This window comes from Lates calcarifer, linkage group LG16_LG22 (genome assembly GCF_001640805.2).
Source record: "Lates calcarifer isolate ASB-BC8 linkage group LG16_LG22, TLL_Latcal_v3, whole genome shotgun sequence".
Lineage (NCBI taxonomy): Eukaryota > Metazoa > Chordata > Actinopteri > Centropomidae > Lates > Lates calcarifer.
Genome location: NC_066848.1, coordinates 1,428,108 through 1,445,856, shown reverse-complemented (window position 1 = coordinate 1,445,856; position 17,749 = coordinate 1,428,108). Strand labels below are relative to the sequence as shown.

At 42.1% G+C, this 17,749-nt stretch overlaps 1 protein-coding gene across 2 annotated transcripts in view; it reads left to right on the top strand.

The window, feature by feature from the left end:
• The window catches only part of ide (insulin-degrading enzyme), a 28,796-nt gene that overhangs the window by 4,186 nt on the left and 6,861 nt on the right, over positions 1-17,749 (top strand). Inside the window, exons 5-21 of one of the 2 annotated variants that reach the window (XM_018681064.2) lie at positions 536-658; positions 1,966-2,078; positions 2,220-2,382; positions 2,475-2,567; positions 2,655-2,746; positions 3,058-3,138; positions 3,579-3,682; positions 5,017-5,119; positions 5,203-5,325; positions 5,711-5,793; positions 7,634-7,778; positions 10,196-10,306; positions 10,416-10,536; positions 11,486-11,577; positions 13,727-13,838; positions 16,425-16,592; positions 16,697-16,969. In XM_018681064.2, coding sequence (XP_018536580.1) covers positions 536-658; positions 1,966-2,078; positions 2,220-2,382; positions 2,475-2,567; positions 2,655-2,746; positions 3,058-3,138; positions 3,579-3,682; positions 5,017-5,119; positions 5,203-5,325; positions 5,711-5,793; positions 7,634-7,778; positions 10,196-10,306; positions 10,416-10,536; positions 11,486-11,577; positions 13,727-13,838; positions 16,425-16,592; positions 16,697-16,969 — 2,100 coding nt within the window. Of the gene's footprint in view, positions 1-535; positions 659-1,965; positions 2,079-2,219; positions 2,383-2,474; positions 2,568-2,654; positions 2,747-3,057; positions 3,139-3,578; positions 3,683-5,016; positions 5,120-5,202; positions 5,326-5,710; positions 5,794-7,063; positions 7,209-7,633; positions 7,779-10,195; positions 10,307-10,415; positions 10,537-11,485; positions 11,578-13,726; positions 13,839-16,424; positions 16,593-16,696; positions 16,970-17,749 lie in introns of both variants that reach the window. The other variant, XM_018681063.2, reaches the window with a different exon arrangement.

Below are 17,749 nucleotides of genomic sequence, written 5' to 3'. Positions count from 1 at the left end.
GAAGAAAATGCAGACGTTTTTTGTGGCTGGTCACTGCTCAGTCACCATCATCTGTCCATCCCTCGTGGTGGGTTACTGTTACACATACTTGAGTAATTTTCTTTGATAAATGTAAGAGTAGTTATTTAGCAGAATAGTTTACTCCAGTGAATTTGTGATAAAATATCTGTACTTTTACTCTGCTGCTTTCATTTATCTCTAAATAAATTCAGCTGAGCTCAGACAGCAGTTGTCCAGCTGTGAGAGATAATCATTAGCCTGTTAGCCAGGTGGGCGGAGGTGTGACCCCCCTTCAGTTGACTACAGTTCAAGAACAGGACAGAAGATGAAACCCACCTCTCTCTGTAGCTCTGAGTTGTTTTTTACGAGATACTTTTTTACTCTCACTCAGGTAGTTATTTTACTACTACTACTTTTACTTCTACTTGAGTCATTATACAATAAAGTAACGATACTTTTACCTGAGTACTGTTTTTGTTTACACACATTCACACACTGATAAACCTCTAGGCTGATTTATTCATTTCTCCTACAGGTAACAAATTGACCCTTGAGACCAGACCGTCCAAAGATGGGATCGACATCCGTCAGGAGCTCCTGCAGTTTCACTCCACATATTACTCCTCTAACCTGATGGGACTGTGTGTGTTAGGAAGAGGTAAGAGTTCCTCTCTCACCAGTGTTTAAATGTTGCAAAAAACCTCACTCAACCTTGAGACAACAAAGAGGAACAAACTCTGCAAGTCATGTAGGACTGGATGTGAATGGGCTGAACCATAGTTTTTCAGGTTTTTCTTAAATTACGCAGCAATACGGCTGCGATGTTTTTATCAAAAACAAATGAGTCAGGGCAGAGTTGCAGCAATTCTTAAAGGTTAGTCCACATACAGCCCCACACCTCCTCTTTCTCCTCTTCTGTTTAGCTCTGCTGAACATGATGGAGATGATATATATTTTTATTTTTAAACTCTCTCTCTGTGTCTTCCCACTGGCCTTTCACTACCCTTTTGAAATCCTCTGTTATTGTGAGAAACTTTGAAAACCTCTGCTTCCTTTGTTGTAAAAGTACAACACCTTCTTCCTGTTTTGCCATCTACAACAGTTTCTCTGTTAGAGGACAGTACAACAAACACCTGACATTAATTAATTAATTTTTTTTAAAGATCTCAATTGTTTATGACCCCAGAATCTCAGAGTGACATCTTGACCTCCTGGTGCACAGTGTAGAATTCTTTTCTTTCCTCTTTCCTTACAGTCAGATATTAAACAAAGTCATCTCCAGCTGACGTTTTACATTATGCAACACGGCCCTTTCTCATCTGAATCGTAAGAGACACGGTTTGATAGAAGTGCTTATAAGAGCATCTTACCATGATTAATCACACCAAGCGGTTCTCAGTTACTCAGCTGCTGAGTGTCTGGTGAGCTTTCATGTCCAGTCATCAGACCAGAGATTCTGGTTTCTCGCAGGCTGAGAAACAAGGTGTGCAGAGCTTATTCATGTCATAACTCAGGGAGGTTGTTACCACTGCTAAAGATGCTTTAACTAAGTCCTGAGTGAAAGGTCTGAATGTGGTATTTGTTTTGTTTGTCATTATCAGGTATTGATTGTAAATTGATGAGAGGGGAATTTGAATTGAAATAATTTTAGCGTAATGCCTAACAAAATGTGAAAAAAGTAGAGGGGTCTAAATACTTTCTGAATGCACTCTTTAAGGAGGCCAGTGGGGTCGACACTGGCTGTGAAGCAGCTTCTTTTCTGTTTTTTTTTGGTTGTTGTTGTTTGGCTTTGAAAGAAGATGAGAATATCCCGTCCACTGCTTTACCTCACGTGTAATCAAAGATTTGTTTTTTGTTATAAAATAAAAACTGTTTAACTGGATCGTTTCTGCGTCATTTAACCTACTGTATAATAACTTAAAGGTAAATTGACACTAAAACATTTTTCTTCTTTATAACTCACAGAATCATTAGATGAGTTGACCTCCATGGTGGTTAAGCTGTTTGCAGAAGTGGAGAACAAGAATGTGCCAGTCCCAGAATTCCCTGAGCACCCTTTCCAGGAGGAACACCTCAAAGTAAGCTGCTTTTCTTATCCCCCCAGTATTTTTTTTTAACTTCATACTAGAGCGGTAATGAGATATTTTCAATTAGAACTTAATTAGAACTCAATTAGATTGTGAAACTTGATTTTTAATGTTCTTTGTGTTCTGTTGCAGCAATTCTACAAAGTGGTGCCTATCAAAGACATCAGGAACCTGTATGTGACTTTCCCCATCCCAGACCTACAGAAATACTACAAGTCCAACCCTGGACATTATCTGGGACATCTGATTGGCCATGAAGGACCTGGAAGTTTGTTGTCAGAGCTTAAATCGAAAGGTAGGACATAAAGTAGAGCTGCAAGACAACGAGAAATATGTCAGAGCCTCAATTTTCCATCATAAAACGAAAAAATATAAATGTCTCTTTAGGCTGGGTGAACACGCTTGTCGGAGGGCAAAAAGAAGGAGCTAAAGGATTCATGTTCTTCATCATAAACGTGGACCTGACTGAAGAGGGCCTGTGTAAATACACATCCATTCATTCATTCATGTTGTCTTCTGCATGTGGTTGTGATTATTCATGAGTGTGGTTATTGTGTGTCACTGCAGTGCATGTCGAGGACATCATCTTCCACATGTTCCAATACATCCAGAAACTGCGCACCGAGGGGCCTCAGGAGTGGGTGTTTGAGGAGTGCAAGGTAATTAATGTTGTCTGTTCGCCGGCAACATTTCAGACTGAGAGGCAGGACAAACTTGACCTACTTATTTCTGGTTAGTGGAGAAACTAATGGAGCAGCAGAGGCTGATGGATTCAGACCTGTCAGCTATATTCCCCTTCTTATCTGCTGAATGTAACCATGTCAAATGAAGCTGGATAGTATTAATTTTTTATGCTACAGCATGTGCAGTTCTCCTCTAGAATCTGGGTCTAAATTACACTTGTATGTGTTTTGACTTCACCTGTTACAGCCTCCATCTTCTCCCTCTCTCGCTCTTTCTTTCTTTGTAGGATTTAAATAAAGTGGCCTTCAGGTTCAAGGACAAGGAGCGACCCCGTGGCTACACTTCCAAAGTGGCTGGTTTACTACATGTAGGTCCCGTCTCCATCTGCAAAGGTTGTTTCCTTGGAGACACGGTGCAGCTCATTGCGTCTGTACCTGCTGTCGTCATCGGGCTGCTGTCGACTCTGCACTGAGAGAGAGAGAATGGAGGTTTTGCAGTGACTCAGTCAGAATTAGGCTAGGCTTTTATTTCTTTTTATTTTTTCCACAGTCTCTCTCTGATTGTCGCAGCAAAGCTCATTGATTTAAGTACCTGATGGTCACTGCTGCACAGGTTTTTTTCAGGCTTCTTTTCAGTTATTAAATCATGAAATTGAAACCTGTGCAGCAACAACGATAACAACCAAAATGTTTCATTGTCTGTCGTCTAATTATTAAAGATCAAGTAACTGATTTGTGAGCCATCTCCTGTTAATCCCTCACACCTCTAGCAGTGCAGCTGTATCAGTTTTCTGCTCTGTGTTTTCAGTATTACCCCCTTGAAGAGGTTCTAGCAGCAGAGTACCTTTTGGAGGACTTCAGACCAGATCTGATCGAGATGGTGCTGGATAAGCTGAGACCAGAACACGTCAGGTCAGTGTGAGAACATCACTCCCTGGAGAGTAACGTGCAGAAATGTTTCTGACGTAATTAGTATTTTTACACATGTGTATTTGTGCCCTAAAACACAGGAAGTCTGCTGTCTCTTTAGAACTGGTATCTGTCCTCGTAGATATTAGTGCTGTTTGTCTACTTTCTACATTTAGATGAACTAATTTTACATTTTCTGCCTTAAAAAAAAATTCCAGACAGCTTTACAGATTTAATTATCTCTGCAGGCTCAGAGAGTTTGTTAGATCAGGAGATGGATATGTGTGCTCAGGAATACATTATCAAGTTTTGCTCTCTGAATTTGGAAATGCTGGCATCATCAGAAGATTTTTAGACAAATAATTTGGCCAGTGTGAAATATTTTAAAGATACAGGCCTGTTGAATTTTAACTGAGCTCGATAAATCTGATGTATTTGCAGAGGTAAACTCCACTGGAGCTGAAACAAGTTTGATAATTGATATTTGTAGCATTAATGTTCTGCTCTTCTCTAATGTGACACATACTTTTCTTAGTTTTCTCTGACTTTAAACTTAATATCTTTAGGTTTTAAGCCACTGATCGGACAAAACAAACTATTTGAATATATCAACTGAGGCTGTAGGAAACTGTGATGCAGTTTTTTCATATAATTTGCAAATTTATTGTAAAAATGAACCGTAAGACATATTTTTGGACCTTGAATTTTTTCCTTTGTGGAGATTCTGAATAGTTCAGCCACGTATTTAGGAGTGACTCTTTTAAAAAGAGTTTGAGTTACTTACAGAAAATGGATGAGAGGTGGACGTATTCTGTGGCAAAAGCTCAGTCTTTGAGTCTTGTGTAAAATTCCAACACTAAATCATTTTATTGGACACTACTGTTGTGTCAAACAAAGTGCAGATGAGTGGCTAGTCTATTTCTTAATGCTTGCATGCTCTCGTTGGCTGACCCTGACAGTTTGCCTGCCAGTCTCTTCCTTTTACTGGAGTGCTTATTTAACCTTGTAGGGTTTTCGCCAGCACTACTTTGAATTCATAACAGTGTTCCCTCATGTTTCAGTCACAGTCCAGCAGCTGTGAAGTTAGAGCGAGTTCGGCTGCATCGTTAGCACGCTAGAAATTAAAATACATGAATAAATGTAGCTCACCAGCCTACCCGATGTGTTCAAATTCTAAACATAGCTCATCAGTTCGAGATCTAAATAGAATACTAATAGAAAAACACTTGCGTCTGTGGAGTTGCTACAGACAGACAGCATCTAATCAGCTCTGACAGAGGTGTATTTGTAACCATATAATGTGACCTGACTCTTTCTCTCTCTCTTCTTTTCTCCAGAGTTGCAGTGGTGTCAAAGTCATTTGAAGGACAAACCGATAAGACAGAGGAGTGGTACGGCACGCAGTACAAACAGGAGGCCATCTCTGAGGAGACCATCCAGGTGAATCCCTGCAGCCACAGCGCTCTAATCCAATCTGTTTTTCTGCGAGACGCTTCCTTGCTGATCGTGCGCCTGTCTTTCAGAAATGGGCAAACGCAGACCTCAACGGCAAGTTCAAATTACCCATGAAAAACGAGTTCATCCCCACCAACTTCGAGATCTACCCTCTTGAGAAAGACTCTCCGTCAGTCCCCACTTTAATCAAGGTGAGCCTTTTTTCTTTGTTGCTCTGCTGCTCTATCATCAAAGTATTGTCACTCTTCATTACCTAAAGGCACCGTCCCTGCTTCAGTGCATATTGTTAGAAATCTCTGGGACGCTTTCATGTGGTAATAAAGTGTTGTTGTCTTGTGATGGAGACATAAAACATGCCATCATGTCGAGATCAGAGGAACTAAGCTCTTAACATCAGCGCACATCAGAAAATATGGAGTAAGAGCCACTCTGCCTTTTTTCTTTTATTGCTAAAATACCAATCAGCTCGTCGTCTGTAGTCGATGTGTGTGTTCCTGGTGTTTCCAGGGACTCATGCAAACGATTATCTTCGCACACAATGAACTTTTAATATGAAAATGGTTTTATCTCTTCCAGGACACTGCCATGAGCAAGGTGTGGTTCAAGCAGGACGACAAGTTCTTCCTGCCCAAGGCATGCCTGAACTTCGAGTTCTTCAGGTGTGTAAATAACCATCTGCCTTTGTACTTAACCTGTAATTTTGTATGCCGCATTCAACCTGGTAGATCAACATTTACTTTACTTATAACTCTGAGATTGGGGTGTAAATGATAAAGACAAAAATCATCCACTAAAGTTCTTGTTTTTGCCACTGATAAGCTCAGTGTCTGGCACCATTATGGATAGGATTCCTACAGAGATGGAGCTTTTTTATTAAAGAGCAAGATCCTTTTAGTTTAAACAGAAACAGACATTTTATTGCTACCAGACTCCATTGACAAAAAAGGAATTTTACAGAGTAGAACACAGGAGCTGCTGCAATACTACTGTTAATGTGTTTGTGTTATTGTGTGGTACTTTTACTTTAAATAAAGTATCTGGATACTTTTTCCACCACTGAAAGTCACACAATTACACAAATCGAGGCAGTGGTATTCCAGCAGCTCCTGTTTTCTGCCTGGTAAAATTCTCATTTTTTTCAATGGAGTCTGGTAGTGATATATAGCGATATTTCTGCTTAAACAAAAAGGATATTACTCTATAATTAAAAGCTCTGTCTCTGTAGGAATCATTTCATAATGTTGTCAGGCACTTTTAATAACAATCTGAGCCTGTCAGTGACAAAAACAAGAACTTTAGTGGACGTACTTTGACGACGACGTTTGCATCGTTTGTTTACATTGCAGCAGCTGTTGGTGGTGGCCGGGTACTGCACTGATTCCAAAGATGTTTGTCCTTATCAGTCATTTTACAAATACAATAGCAAACCATCCATTTTAAACAATATTTAAAAGTGCAGTGTGCAGAAAAATATCAACATGGAGATGAGTTTTATCAACTTTAAGCGATCAGATGGATCTTAATGCTTTAAAGGCAGTTTCTTATCCAGTTATGCTTTAAATCTGTAGGAGAACATAAAGTTTCCAAACAGGCAATCTAACCTGGGAGGTTCTAGTGCTAGCATGCACCACACAGAGGATACTACAGGGATTAGCTTAGTTTAGCCAATAGTCAACAGTGTCAACACTGCCAAACCCTTCCTGGATGGAACTGTAATTATTGGGTTTATACCGACCTGGTAAACACCTGTAACATTACACCCCCACTAAATGTAATTAATGCTGTTAATGTGTAGAAGAAACCTGCACTGTATTTGTAGTGTCGTCAGCTCTTTCCCTGAGAGAGAGAGAGAGAGAGAGAGAGTGTAGAGACAAATATCTCTACGCTTCGTTTCTGTGCTCTGTTTGACCACTGCTGTTTCCTCTACAGCCCGTTTGCGTATGTGGACCCATTGCATTGTAACATGGCATATTTATACCTGGAGCTCCTCAAGGACTCCCTCAACGAGTATGCATATGCAGCCGAGCTAGCTGGCTTGAACTATGACCTCCAAAATACCGTCTATGGGATGTATGTAAGTATCCAAAACGCCCTCCCCATCCCATCGCCCCCCCTCCTCTCTACACGCCGCATCCCAGCATCTTGCTCTTCATCCTTCATCGATCCTTATTCCCTCTCTGCTCACCCATCTTCCACAAAACCCTCATGACCAGTGAGGTTTTATTTTCTTAGTCGACTTCTGTCTTTTGGATGTGTTAGGGTTTAGCCTGTAGTTGACGTTTTAAGGTGAAGCGGCGTTGATCTTGAGTCTTGGTCCGTAGAATAGTTTTTGCCAGTCTTGTTGGACAGAAAGCCGGTCACAAGGCTGCATATACATACTCTTATTATCATTCTTCTTGTACTTGCATTGTCTTGTTTTCTTTCTTTTTTTGGATAACCCATCATTCCCAACAAACATGTCCTCTGTTTTTTTTTTTTTGTTCTTTTTCCTTCCATTAGTCGCTACCTATACGCAGACCCCCTGCACTGCAACATGACCTACTTGTTACTCAGGTTACTGAAGGATGATTTAAAAGAGTATACATATGCAGCCCGCCTGGCCGGGCTGGTGTATGGCGTAGCCTCAGGGATGAATGCCATCCTCGTAAGTAAGCTGTGTGAAGTCTGGAGGGAAGTTTGGGGGTGTCAGTGAAGGGTCCTTTCTGAGGCTTTGACAGTGTGGACATGGCTTGGTTTTAATCATGTGACTTGCTGTGTGTTGTTTGTCTAACCTGAGGGATTTAGTGGGACCTCTGCTTGCTGCTGTGCTCCCTGCAAACACCCAATGATTGTTTATGTGCTGTAGGACGGCTGAATGTAGTCACAGGCTACTATATTGATCATCTGGTTACAATACAACAACAGCGACAGGCGGATGGCCAGTTCTGCTCGAGGTTTCTGCCTCTTAAAAGGAAGTTTTTCCCACAGCTGAACATTGTGTTGTAACGAGATGATCAGTGTTATTCACGTCACCTGTCAGAGGTTTTAATGGCATTTACCTAAAGCAATTACACCTCTTTTATATTGCCTTGACACCTCAAATTAAGTCTTTTTCACAGACGTCTTCATTTCTAAGATTAGTCTTTTTAAAATTAATCGATTAATTAATATAATGGCTTTTCATTTCAGCCCCCCGCGGCGATAAAACTGACTTTAAACTTTGCCAGGGTTCAGTGTGCACAGAGTTCAGTCAAGGACGTACGAGTGGCTGATATTACAGATTCACTTCCAAAATTCACTCGGGGTAAAATATTCAGACAGCGAATGTGCAGCAGGAACGGAGAAGGAAGAAATACTAGATGGCACAATTTCAGCTACTCTGTATAATTATTTTTTTGGCTGCCAGTCTCTCGCTTCTGTCGCACAGGTAGAGGATGAATAAGACACAAGGAGTAAAGCCAGATGATGCAGGTTCGGTGCAGAAAAGACGATGGAAGTGAATCTGTATCCCAGAGGTTTGATGGACGAAGTTAAGAGCGACTTGCACCTTGTGTTTATGAATTAAAAAACGGTTTGTTCAGCTGTAGCTAAGTAACAACCTGCCTGTGACTGAAGCTGATTTGTTGTGTTGGTGTTTTGTTCTGCTCTTTCTAACTTCCACACTAACCCTCTGCACCCTCTGTCATATGACCCAGTAACCTGCATTCATTAGCCACCTCTCAGCAGTAGATTCACGATTGTGATGTTTGTCCTCAGAGACCGCTGTTCAGCACCCCGTCTGTGCAGCTGTGCGATGGGCTGTGTGTAATTGATTCGAGTCAGCAGTATTTGGTGTGGCTGGCTCGGCTCGGCTCGGCTCGGCCTGGCCGTTTGTCAAGGTTAATGATGTTAGGGGAGATTACTTTTAACAGGTGTCACCACAGGGACTTAGCGACAGGCAGAGGCGAGGAGTGGGATGAGTCTGAGAGCGTAGCCGTGTAGCTGCAGGTTTTGCTGAATCATGAAGGGGCCATAAGGTGTGGATGACAATGCAAAGTGGAGGTTTTAAATAACCTTGACTGTTCTTTTCCATTTTTAAAACTCTCATTTGCTTTGGAAAACCTCATTGTCAGGTCTGTTCTGACTTCCTGAGAGACTACAGTGAAATATGTTTGTTGTTTATGCCCAAACACGTCACAATATAATATTAAAGGATGTTTATGTCAACATTTATTGACACTACTAGTAGGGCTGAACGATTTTGGGAAAATATCTAATTGCGATTTTTCTGCGACTGCAGTTTTATTTGCGATATGATTTTTAAAGTAAAGCTTCAGTCCAGTTTTGTCGAATTCAAAATGTATTTATTCTAATAAAACAAACACATAATGAATCGTAGAACAGTTCTCTCTAAACAAACAGCAGCACTATGTTTGCTTTCCTTCTTGGCAGTAACTCATCAGCGCTGATACACTGAGGAGGAATGACAGGAGACAGACAGACACATCCGATAACAGCTCATACAAACCCAGCTTAATATTTGCTAGTTCATTCTACAGTCTTCTCATTTTCTCTTCCTTCTCGGCTCAACCGGGTATTTTCCAGCTTTATAATAATGCAGTAATTTTCCTGCAGTGGGCCACCGCTACAAAATGTATACAGTGGAAACTCTACAGATAAAAGTTTATAAAAACACCAGCAGTTTCCACTTAAGACTACGACTAGCATGTAGCTCTCAGCAGATAGAACTCACCTGACACCGGAGCTCTGACCTCCATTTTCATCAAGTATCTAACTCCACAGTTAGTTTTGTTGTTGGGTCATTTTGTCCACTGACATTCTCATAAAAATCACATCGTTCAGCCCTAACTACTAGTTTTTTTTAACACATATTCCTCCACATTTTAAGTTTATTAGAACATTTTATGCGAATGTAAACCTGCTTTTAAGTAAGTTGGGGAGTGACGTCGGCCACACGCTGTAAATAAACGTTTAAACCTTCAAAATCAGTAAATAAAACTACCTTAGTCTGTCAGCCACTTTAGGAAGATCACTGATCACATGCTGTTTGCTGATGCTGAGCCACTGTGTCCTGTGCTGCAGCTGTCTGTTAAAGGTTACAATGACAAACAACACATCCTCCTGAAGAAGATCATCGAGAAAATGGCCACGTTTGAGATTGACGAGAAGCGCTTTGACATCATCAAGGAAGCGGTAAGACCCGACTGCAGCTCCATCGCCGCTGCTCAGAACCTTATTTTGCCTTAACAACACCAGAACAGTAATTTTTGACTTTGCCTCATCTCCCTCTCTCCCCCTGCAGTACATGAGGTCTTTGAATAACTTCAGAGCCGAGCAGCCTCACCAGCACGCCATGTACTACCTCCGTCTCCTAATGACTGAGGTTGCTTGGACCAAAGATGAGCTCAGAGAGGCTCTGGATGGTGAGACGCTGCTCTTAATCTCCCCTTCTTTCTCTCTTTATGTCTCAAAGTCCCAGTCCTTGTGCTTATTAGCCCCCTTTCTCTGCCGTCGGGGCAAACGGAGTTCACAGAAATCCAGAATAAATGCGCAGTCAATCTCTTCCTCAGGCTAAAACTGAGCAAATGACCTGTATAGCTAGTTAGTAGAATGAGTTTATTAGTTCCCGGGATAAAGTTTAAGGTGTTTGGCTTCACAGTTGAACAACTCTCATCTCGGCTCTTGTCCTCTCCTTCCTCCTTAAATCCTCATTTGAATGCCGAGGCTGTTCTCCGGCAGATGCCTCCCTAGCTGCAGTCTTTCCTCTCTGCAGCGCCAGTCTGGGAACCTGAAGGGCAGATTGTTATATTTTTACCACGCAGCTTACACTCAGACTATCCTCAGATTCTCATGAGACTCAATTAACCTGCAGGGTCAAGGCCTGGAGCCCGGTCGCCGGGGGCCTCCAATTACCACAGCTTGTTCCCTTATCAGTGTCCTTACCCTCTCTCTCGACGTCCCCCTGTCTGGGGTCTGAGACATTTTTCAGTCTCTTGTTTCCTTGTGTGAATGTGTGTGTGTGTTGCTGTGGACAAACAATCATTCATATGAATCCTGTGCGTGTGTGTGTATGTGTGTGTTGTAGCTCATCCTTGAATCTGGGTCAGACGTTGCTTGAATTCAGATTGGCCAGCCCACATTCAGACAGACTTGATTTTTGTGCACATGTAACTGAATATTTTAAGCGTGTGTTTTACCAGGCATCACCAGGCTTCTTCTTCTCTTTTTTTTTTTTTTTTTTTGGTCTGTGACGGGAACACCGCACGGAGAAATCACCACCATTTTTTTTTCTTTGTGTGATAGCAGCTTTTCTAAATTGCTTCGCAAAATTGCTCTTTGATTGATTGCTGTTGTCTGTGATCTGTATTCCAGATGTAACTCTCCCACGCCTCAAGGCCTTCATACCTCAGCTATTGTCACGGTTACATATTGAAGCCCTTCTCCATGGCAACATCACCAAGGAGGTTTGTTTTGGAGTCTTTTTTTACTGCCAGCTGAGTGAGTTTGAAGTTTGTTACCTCTGTGGTTAAGGTGGGTTAAGGCTGAAAGGTTTGTAAAATACTGTGGCAAGAAACGGTGAGTGAAGCCTTTGGAATCACCTGCGTTTATGGAGAAATTTGTCTTAGATTAAAGTTAAAAGTTGGGTCACACCTTCGATCAGTTACCCCAAAAAGCCTGAAGTAAAGAGCGATTTATAAAATAAAATTGCGTCATTCAGCGTTTGTTTTGGAGAGGAGGAGACCTCTGAGGATAACTCAGCTCCTGGTTAAACCCTCCTGATGAACACTGAAGGAATCTGAACCTACAGATGAAACAAAGCAATCAAGCCAACTCCTGCTTCTCTGTCACCCAGCTGGACATTATATGCACTTGTGGAAAACCCTGTAGACGTGGTTTGGCTCTCAGAGGTCAGACCTCCAGCCAATTACAGTCCTCTGCACAGTTTACAATCGCAGCTAAAGGTGGAAACACAAAGTCGCGTGAGGACCAGAGTTTATTAGTTGTAGCTGGTGACGTGCAGCTGAAAAGTCTCACTTTTTTTCATGTCGTCTTGAATATCGTCGCCACAAATTACCCTGAAATAACGTGATATTTTGAAAATCCTGGTGGACGTTAGGCGAGAGATCGGCAGGATCGACCGAATTTTTCCCTACCTGTTCTCCCTGTAGAGGAGGTTATTTAACTTTCTAAAATCTACTGAAGTGAAGTGTGTGTTTCTGTATTTTATATTGGCCCATTGAACTGTTTCAGATTAGAGTTAACTATCACTTAGTTTAACATCAGCTCACATTTTATGACCAATTAATACAGAAAACCAGGCAGTTCCAGCGGGTTTACTTGTCTTTTCTTGTCACTGGAAACCCTCGGCCTTCCAACTGTATCACACAGGATTATTGTCAATAAGATCCTGCCATCAAGTCACCTTTTATATAAAGTCACAGCAACCAGCTATACGCCTTGTAATGATGACGGCGTCACAGTCTGGTGCACAGAGGATTGTGGGAGCAATGATCCAGCTGCAGTTCAGACCTGCTCCTGTAGATGGACAGACTTTGTGATCTGAGAAATTAGTATTTGTTATTTATTTTAGTAAAGCAGGTGAATTAGAGGGCGGGAACAGATCACCTCAAACACTGATTAAAAATTAATTAGGGATGTTGCTTTAATTACCTTCTGGTTGTTTTTCATACAGTACATTGACTTTGACTATAAGGCTGTGATTTTAAATTACATACACACTGATTACTTTTCTCCTTTTTATTTAGAATTTCTGGGAAAATATTTAATTAAGAATATAAAAATATAAAATATAAAACACTTTTCAAAATAGATGATCACAGGTTCATAATACATAAAATATTGCTCTATAAAATTAAAAATGTAAACATTGTACCGTCAAGTTTGAACTGTAGCAGCAATATGAGACTTTTCATAACCAAACCAAGTTTGTGACACCACGGAATAAATGACAGAGCATAATATGAAATGATCAATCGATCAATCAAACTTTATTTGTATAAAGCACCTTTCATACAGGTCAAAGTGCTTCACAGTCGACTGAACATTAAAAATAATAAAATAGAACTTTAAAACTATAAAAGACATTATAATAAAGCAGAGTAAGTTAAAGCTGTCCTATACATTGGTTAAGATAAATAAAGGAAGAACTATGAATAAAATATAAATAAATATAAGGATAAATGTAGAATAAAATTGTCTATGAACCAGACTGAATCAAAGGCCAGGCTGAAGAGGTAGATTTTAAGTTTGTGTTTAAAGATTTCACCACTTTCCAGCTGTAACATGTTCTCTCCTTCTGGTCCTGCACAGCACTCAGGCTGTAGATTTATCTCGTCATATCCCACAGCCCTACATTGGAGGATATATCATAGTTCCTGCAAATAAAATGAAATCTATCTGCACATAGAACAGAGAAAATGTCAGCTAAAATAGGAGCCAGGTTCAGGGAAAGAGTGAATAAGAGGAAAGTAAATCAGAGATTCTTGGAGAGAGTGAAACATTAGAGCTAAATATTCCTTTTAAAATACTGTTACTCAGGTTTCTGTGGACTAAACTGTTTTGTTTTCCCTCCCTGGTCTGAAATCTCTCCAGTCTGCTCTTGGCATGATGCAAATGGTGGAGGACACGCTCATCGAGCACGCTCACACGAAGCCCCTCCTCCCGAGCCAGCTGATTCGCTACAGAGAGGTCCAGGTTCCAGACGGTAGGTCCCCGTCCTCCCCCGTTCCTCACCCCTCCACACAAACACACCCCAGTTACGCACTCTTAATGCCCGTCTCCACGGCGACCACGCTGAAGGGTCCTCACCCGGCGCTCCTGTCCTCGTCATCACTGATGCCGTCTTACGTTGGTAACGGCTTGATTAGATTCAACATCCGTCATTTCCCTCAGAGGAACAGAATAGTCACTCGGTGGAAAATGGACGTCACCGGGCGAAAAAACAAACGTACTCACTGCCCCCTTTCACCTCAGCGACTCAACGACGAACACAGACACGCAAAGCAAAGCACCTGTGCTGCCTCTCTGATTACATTAGGAAAATCGAGTGATGTGGAGAGGAAAACCAGAGCTGCGCGGGGGCCACCTGGAGACTTCCTGTGTTTCACCGAGGGATTTTCCAGGCTTGGCTCCAGGCCTGTTTCAGACACAGAGCAGGAGCTCGAGAGGACGACGTAAAGGATGTAAACGCACAACTGGCTCACGAAGTGACGGAGTGGCCGACAGTTTGTCCAAGAAACACATTATTACTCTCAGAGCTGGAAGCTTCAGAGGAGAACGTTCACATAAATCTGTGGCTGTTTACACATTAATCTCTGTCGGGGAGCGACCACGGCCAAAATTCAAACCCAATTTTAGAGGCTGCCATCACCCTCAGACCCATTTACACCTGGAATTCAACTTTGATCTGTATCTGGACAGTTTATCATGTTAATACAAGGTGTGCTCGTGTTGTGATCAGATCTGTCTGACTGCTCTGACCTCTGAACGCCACTGAGCTCCCCTTTGCTTCAGAATGTAGAAGCTAAACGGATGAAAATGTAAAGAAAGGAGGCTCCAGCAGTTACAGCGCCTGGTAGAAATGAAAGATTCACGTCCCTGGAGCCTCAGGAAAACCAGATGTTTATTAGTGTTTTGTGTTGTCCAAGAAAAACTGGACCGTTCCTACAGAAAAAGGAGAATTTATAAAGATGTTTTTTGACGCCTACAGCTGATTTGCAGCCACCTCAAATATGCAGGTTTTGCTCCAGAGGACAGAGATCTGATCTCAACGAGCAGGAGATCGGATTGTTTATTAGCAAGATAGAAATGCTAGAAAACAACAAAATCTACAACTAAACTTGTCTGTATTTTGTGCCTTTGCTACAGCAACAGAAAACAGTGACATAACTGAAGTTTAAATGGTTAAAAAAGGATTGATTGGACAGAGTTGTGCAGAGGAGAGTGTGTTTCACTGGCAGCAAGTGAAGTTTAACACTAATGTGCTGTGACAAACAGCTCTGGTTGAGGCTGTGTTCCAGGGCAGGAGCATGTTCACTCTATGTATGTAGCTGTTGCTTTTCGTGTGTCATTTCACGCCACGACATCTCTGCTCACCCTAAAGGGAACAGATTAAAATGCACTGACGTGACAAAACGTCCCTGAGGATTCATTGTGGCAGCACGCTAAGTAAAAGTTTTGACACGATGAAGGATGCGAGGGGAGATTTAGACGCTCAGTCAGCATCTACACAAAGGTACCTGCACCGCTGAGCCTCAACTCGTCCTCCATTCAGAGTGAGCTTGATCACACTGGACTCAAACAAACTGAAGCTGAGAATATAAAGGAGCCTGGCTTTCCCCAAAAGCTTAGAACGGACAGCTCCTCTGAAAGCAAATTTCAAGTGCAGATGAAAGGCTAGAGGAAACCAATTTGGAGCCACTCAGCGAAAAAAGAAAAAAGAAAAGCTGGATGTTGGCGTTCAGCAGAATCTCCTCCCCTCAGTGGAGAGTGTCACCACTGTCCTCTGTCTGAACCTTCCTGTTTTACTGTATTACACTCAATCTGTGCCTCCAGCTTAACTTCATCTACAGCTGAAACAGCTCTCTGGCGTCGGTTGCATTGATTTTGTTTTCGACAGACCTGATTCTGCATACAGGAATGGATTATCTAGAGGTGTACGGCTAAGCCGGTGAAATCCATTTTCACGCTTATCTCAGTTCACGGATCACCGTGGATTTTAGGATAGTTTAGTTTTTGCTCAGTAACTGCGTTATAGTGTAGTCCTCAACATATCTGTCACGTTTTACAGAATTGTTTTTACAGGCTTTATAATCTAAATTAAATCTGCACACGCACAGCACAAAGGAGTTAAACAGCTTATATTATCTTGCCCTGTCTTCCTTGACCTGTTTCATTATCTACGACGGCAGCACGACAAGAGATGGGAGGAAAAATATCAAAATTAGGAATATATTTAAATTGAAATCACCTTGAATATTTTCCTTAATACCTCAGTGCTTGTATCAAGACTTAAAATGCTTGTGTGCTCCTTCTAAGGCTGGATGATACGGCAGAAAATCAATCACATTTATTTTTTTTACCATGTTGATCAGTTGATCGATATTTATCACGATATTTAATCTGTGAGTTTGAAGAGAGTCCTGATAATGACTGAAGTCCACAGGAACCACTCACTGTTTTGGAATGTTATTTTCTTTTTCTCTTTCTCTGCTTCAGTAGCTCGTCTCTGTTCATCCTGTGATTCCAGTATTGAAAGAAATAATCAAACAGTCTCTCCTGTTCCTCTCAGGTGGCTGGTACGTTTACCAGCAGAGGAACGAGGTGCACAACAACTGCGGCATCGAGATCTACTACCAGACGGACATGCAGACCACCCACGACAACATGCTGCTGGAGCTGTTCTGTCAGATCATCTCTGAGCCCTGCTTTAACACCCTGCGAACCAAAGAGCAGCTGGGTGAGACCGAAATAAAAAACTTGTCATTGTCAGAGACAGTTTTTCATCGCCATGTTTTCCTTTCTGCAAACGCTAAGTAACCCTAACATATCTTCCCCCCTCAGGCTACATCGTGTTCAGCGGCCCCCGGCGGGCTAACGGCGTCCAAGGCCTGCGTTTCATCATCCAGTCGGAGAAGGCGCCCCACTACCTGGAGAGCCGCGTGGAGGCTTTCCTCTGCACCATGGAGAAGGCCGTGGAGGAGATGGGCGACGAGGCCTTCCAGAAACACATCCAGGCCCTGGCCATCCGCCGCCTGGACAAGCCGAAGAAGCTGTCTGCAGAGTGTGCCAAATACTGGGGAGAGATCATCTCTCAGCAGTATAATTTCGACAGAGGTGAAGCCTCTCTACAGTCCTCACCGCTTAATCTTAATTTTGTTCAGGTTTCAGGCCAAAAGCTCCTGTTTTTTTAAGCACATTGAAACATATTTTAAACCTCTCTGCATCTACCAGCCATTATGGAGAGCTTACGTTACATACAAAGTCAAATATAAGTTCTAGAGAGTTATCAATATTTCACTCTGTCCCGGAGGAGAGTGGGATGTTGCTTAGAGCTGCACAAATTAGGATCGATTAAAGCCTGAAATAATCTGCAGCCGTAGCACACCTCTCTGTTGCAGCACTCTCCTGAGTGCCGTAATGGATTGTAATGGGCCTGATTCACTGGTAATCTGCCTAAAGCCCTGAGTGATGGCAACACTGAAAGGCTGCCAAGGGAGTGGTGGTGATTACTGATACTAGCAGTGATGGAGGAGAGCCGGGAGAGTGAGGGCAGCGAACACTCGACGCCAAGGGCACGGGAAAAACACGCAACACACACCGTCTGCTGCATGAGCTAACAGAGCTGCTGTTTCACTGCGCTTGATTCATTTGATTTCTTTTTGCAAATCAACAACAATTGAGGAGAGAAACCATGAACAAAATAATGATAATCCTCAAAGTCTCTGTTTATTTGGAGCTGTCACTGCAGCTGCCAGCTGAACTGATGTGCTGCAGGGAGAGGTCTGCTTTCTGTCCTCTAAAACATGGACAAGCAGCAGCGTTCAGATTTTATTCTCCACATATATGAACTGCAGCTCTCTGGTCTTTTAAATCAGGACTGAAAGCCTCTCTGTG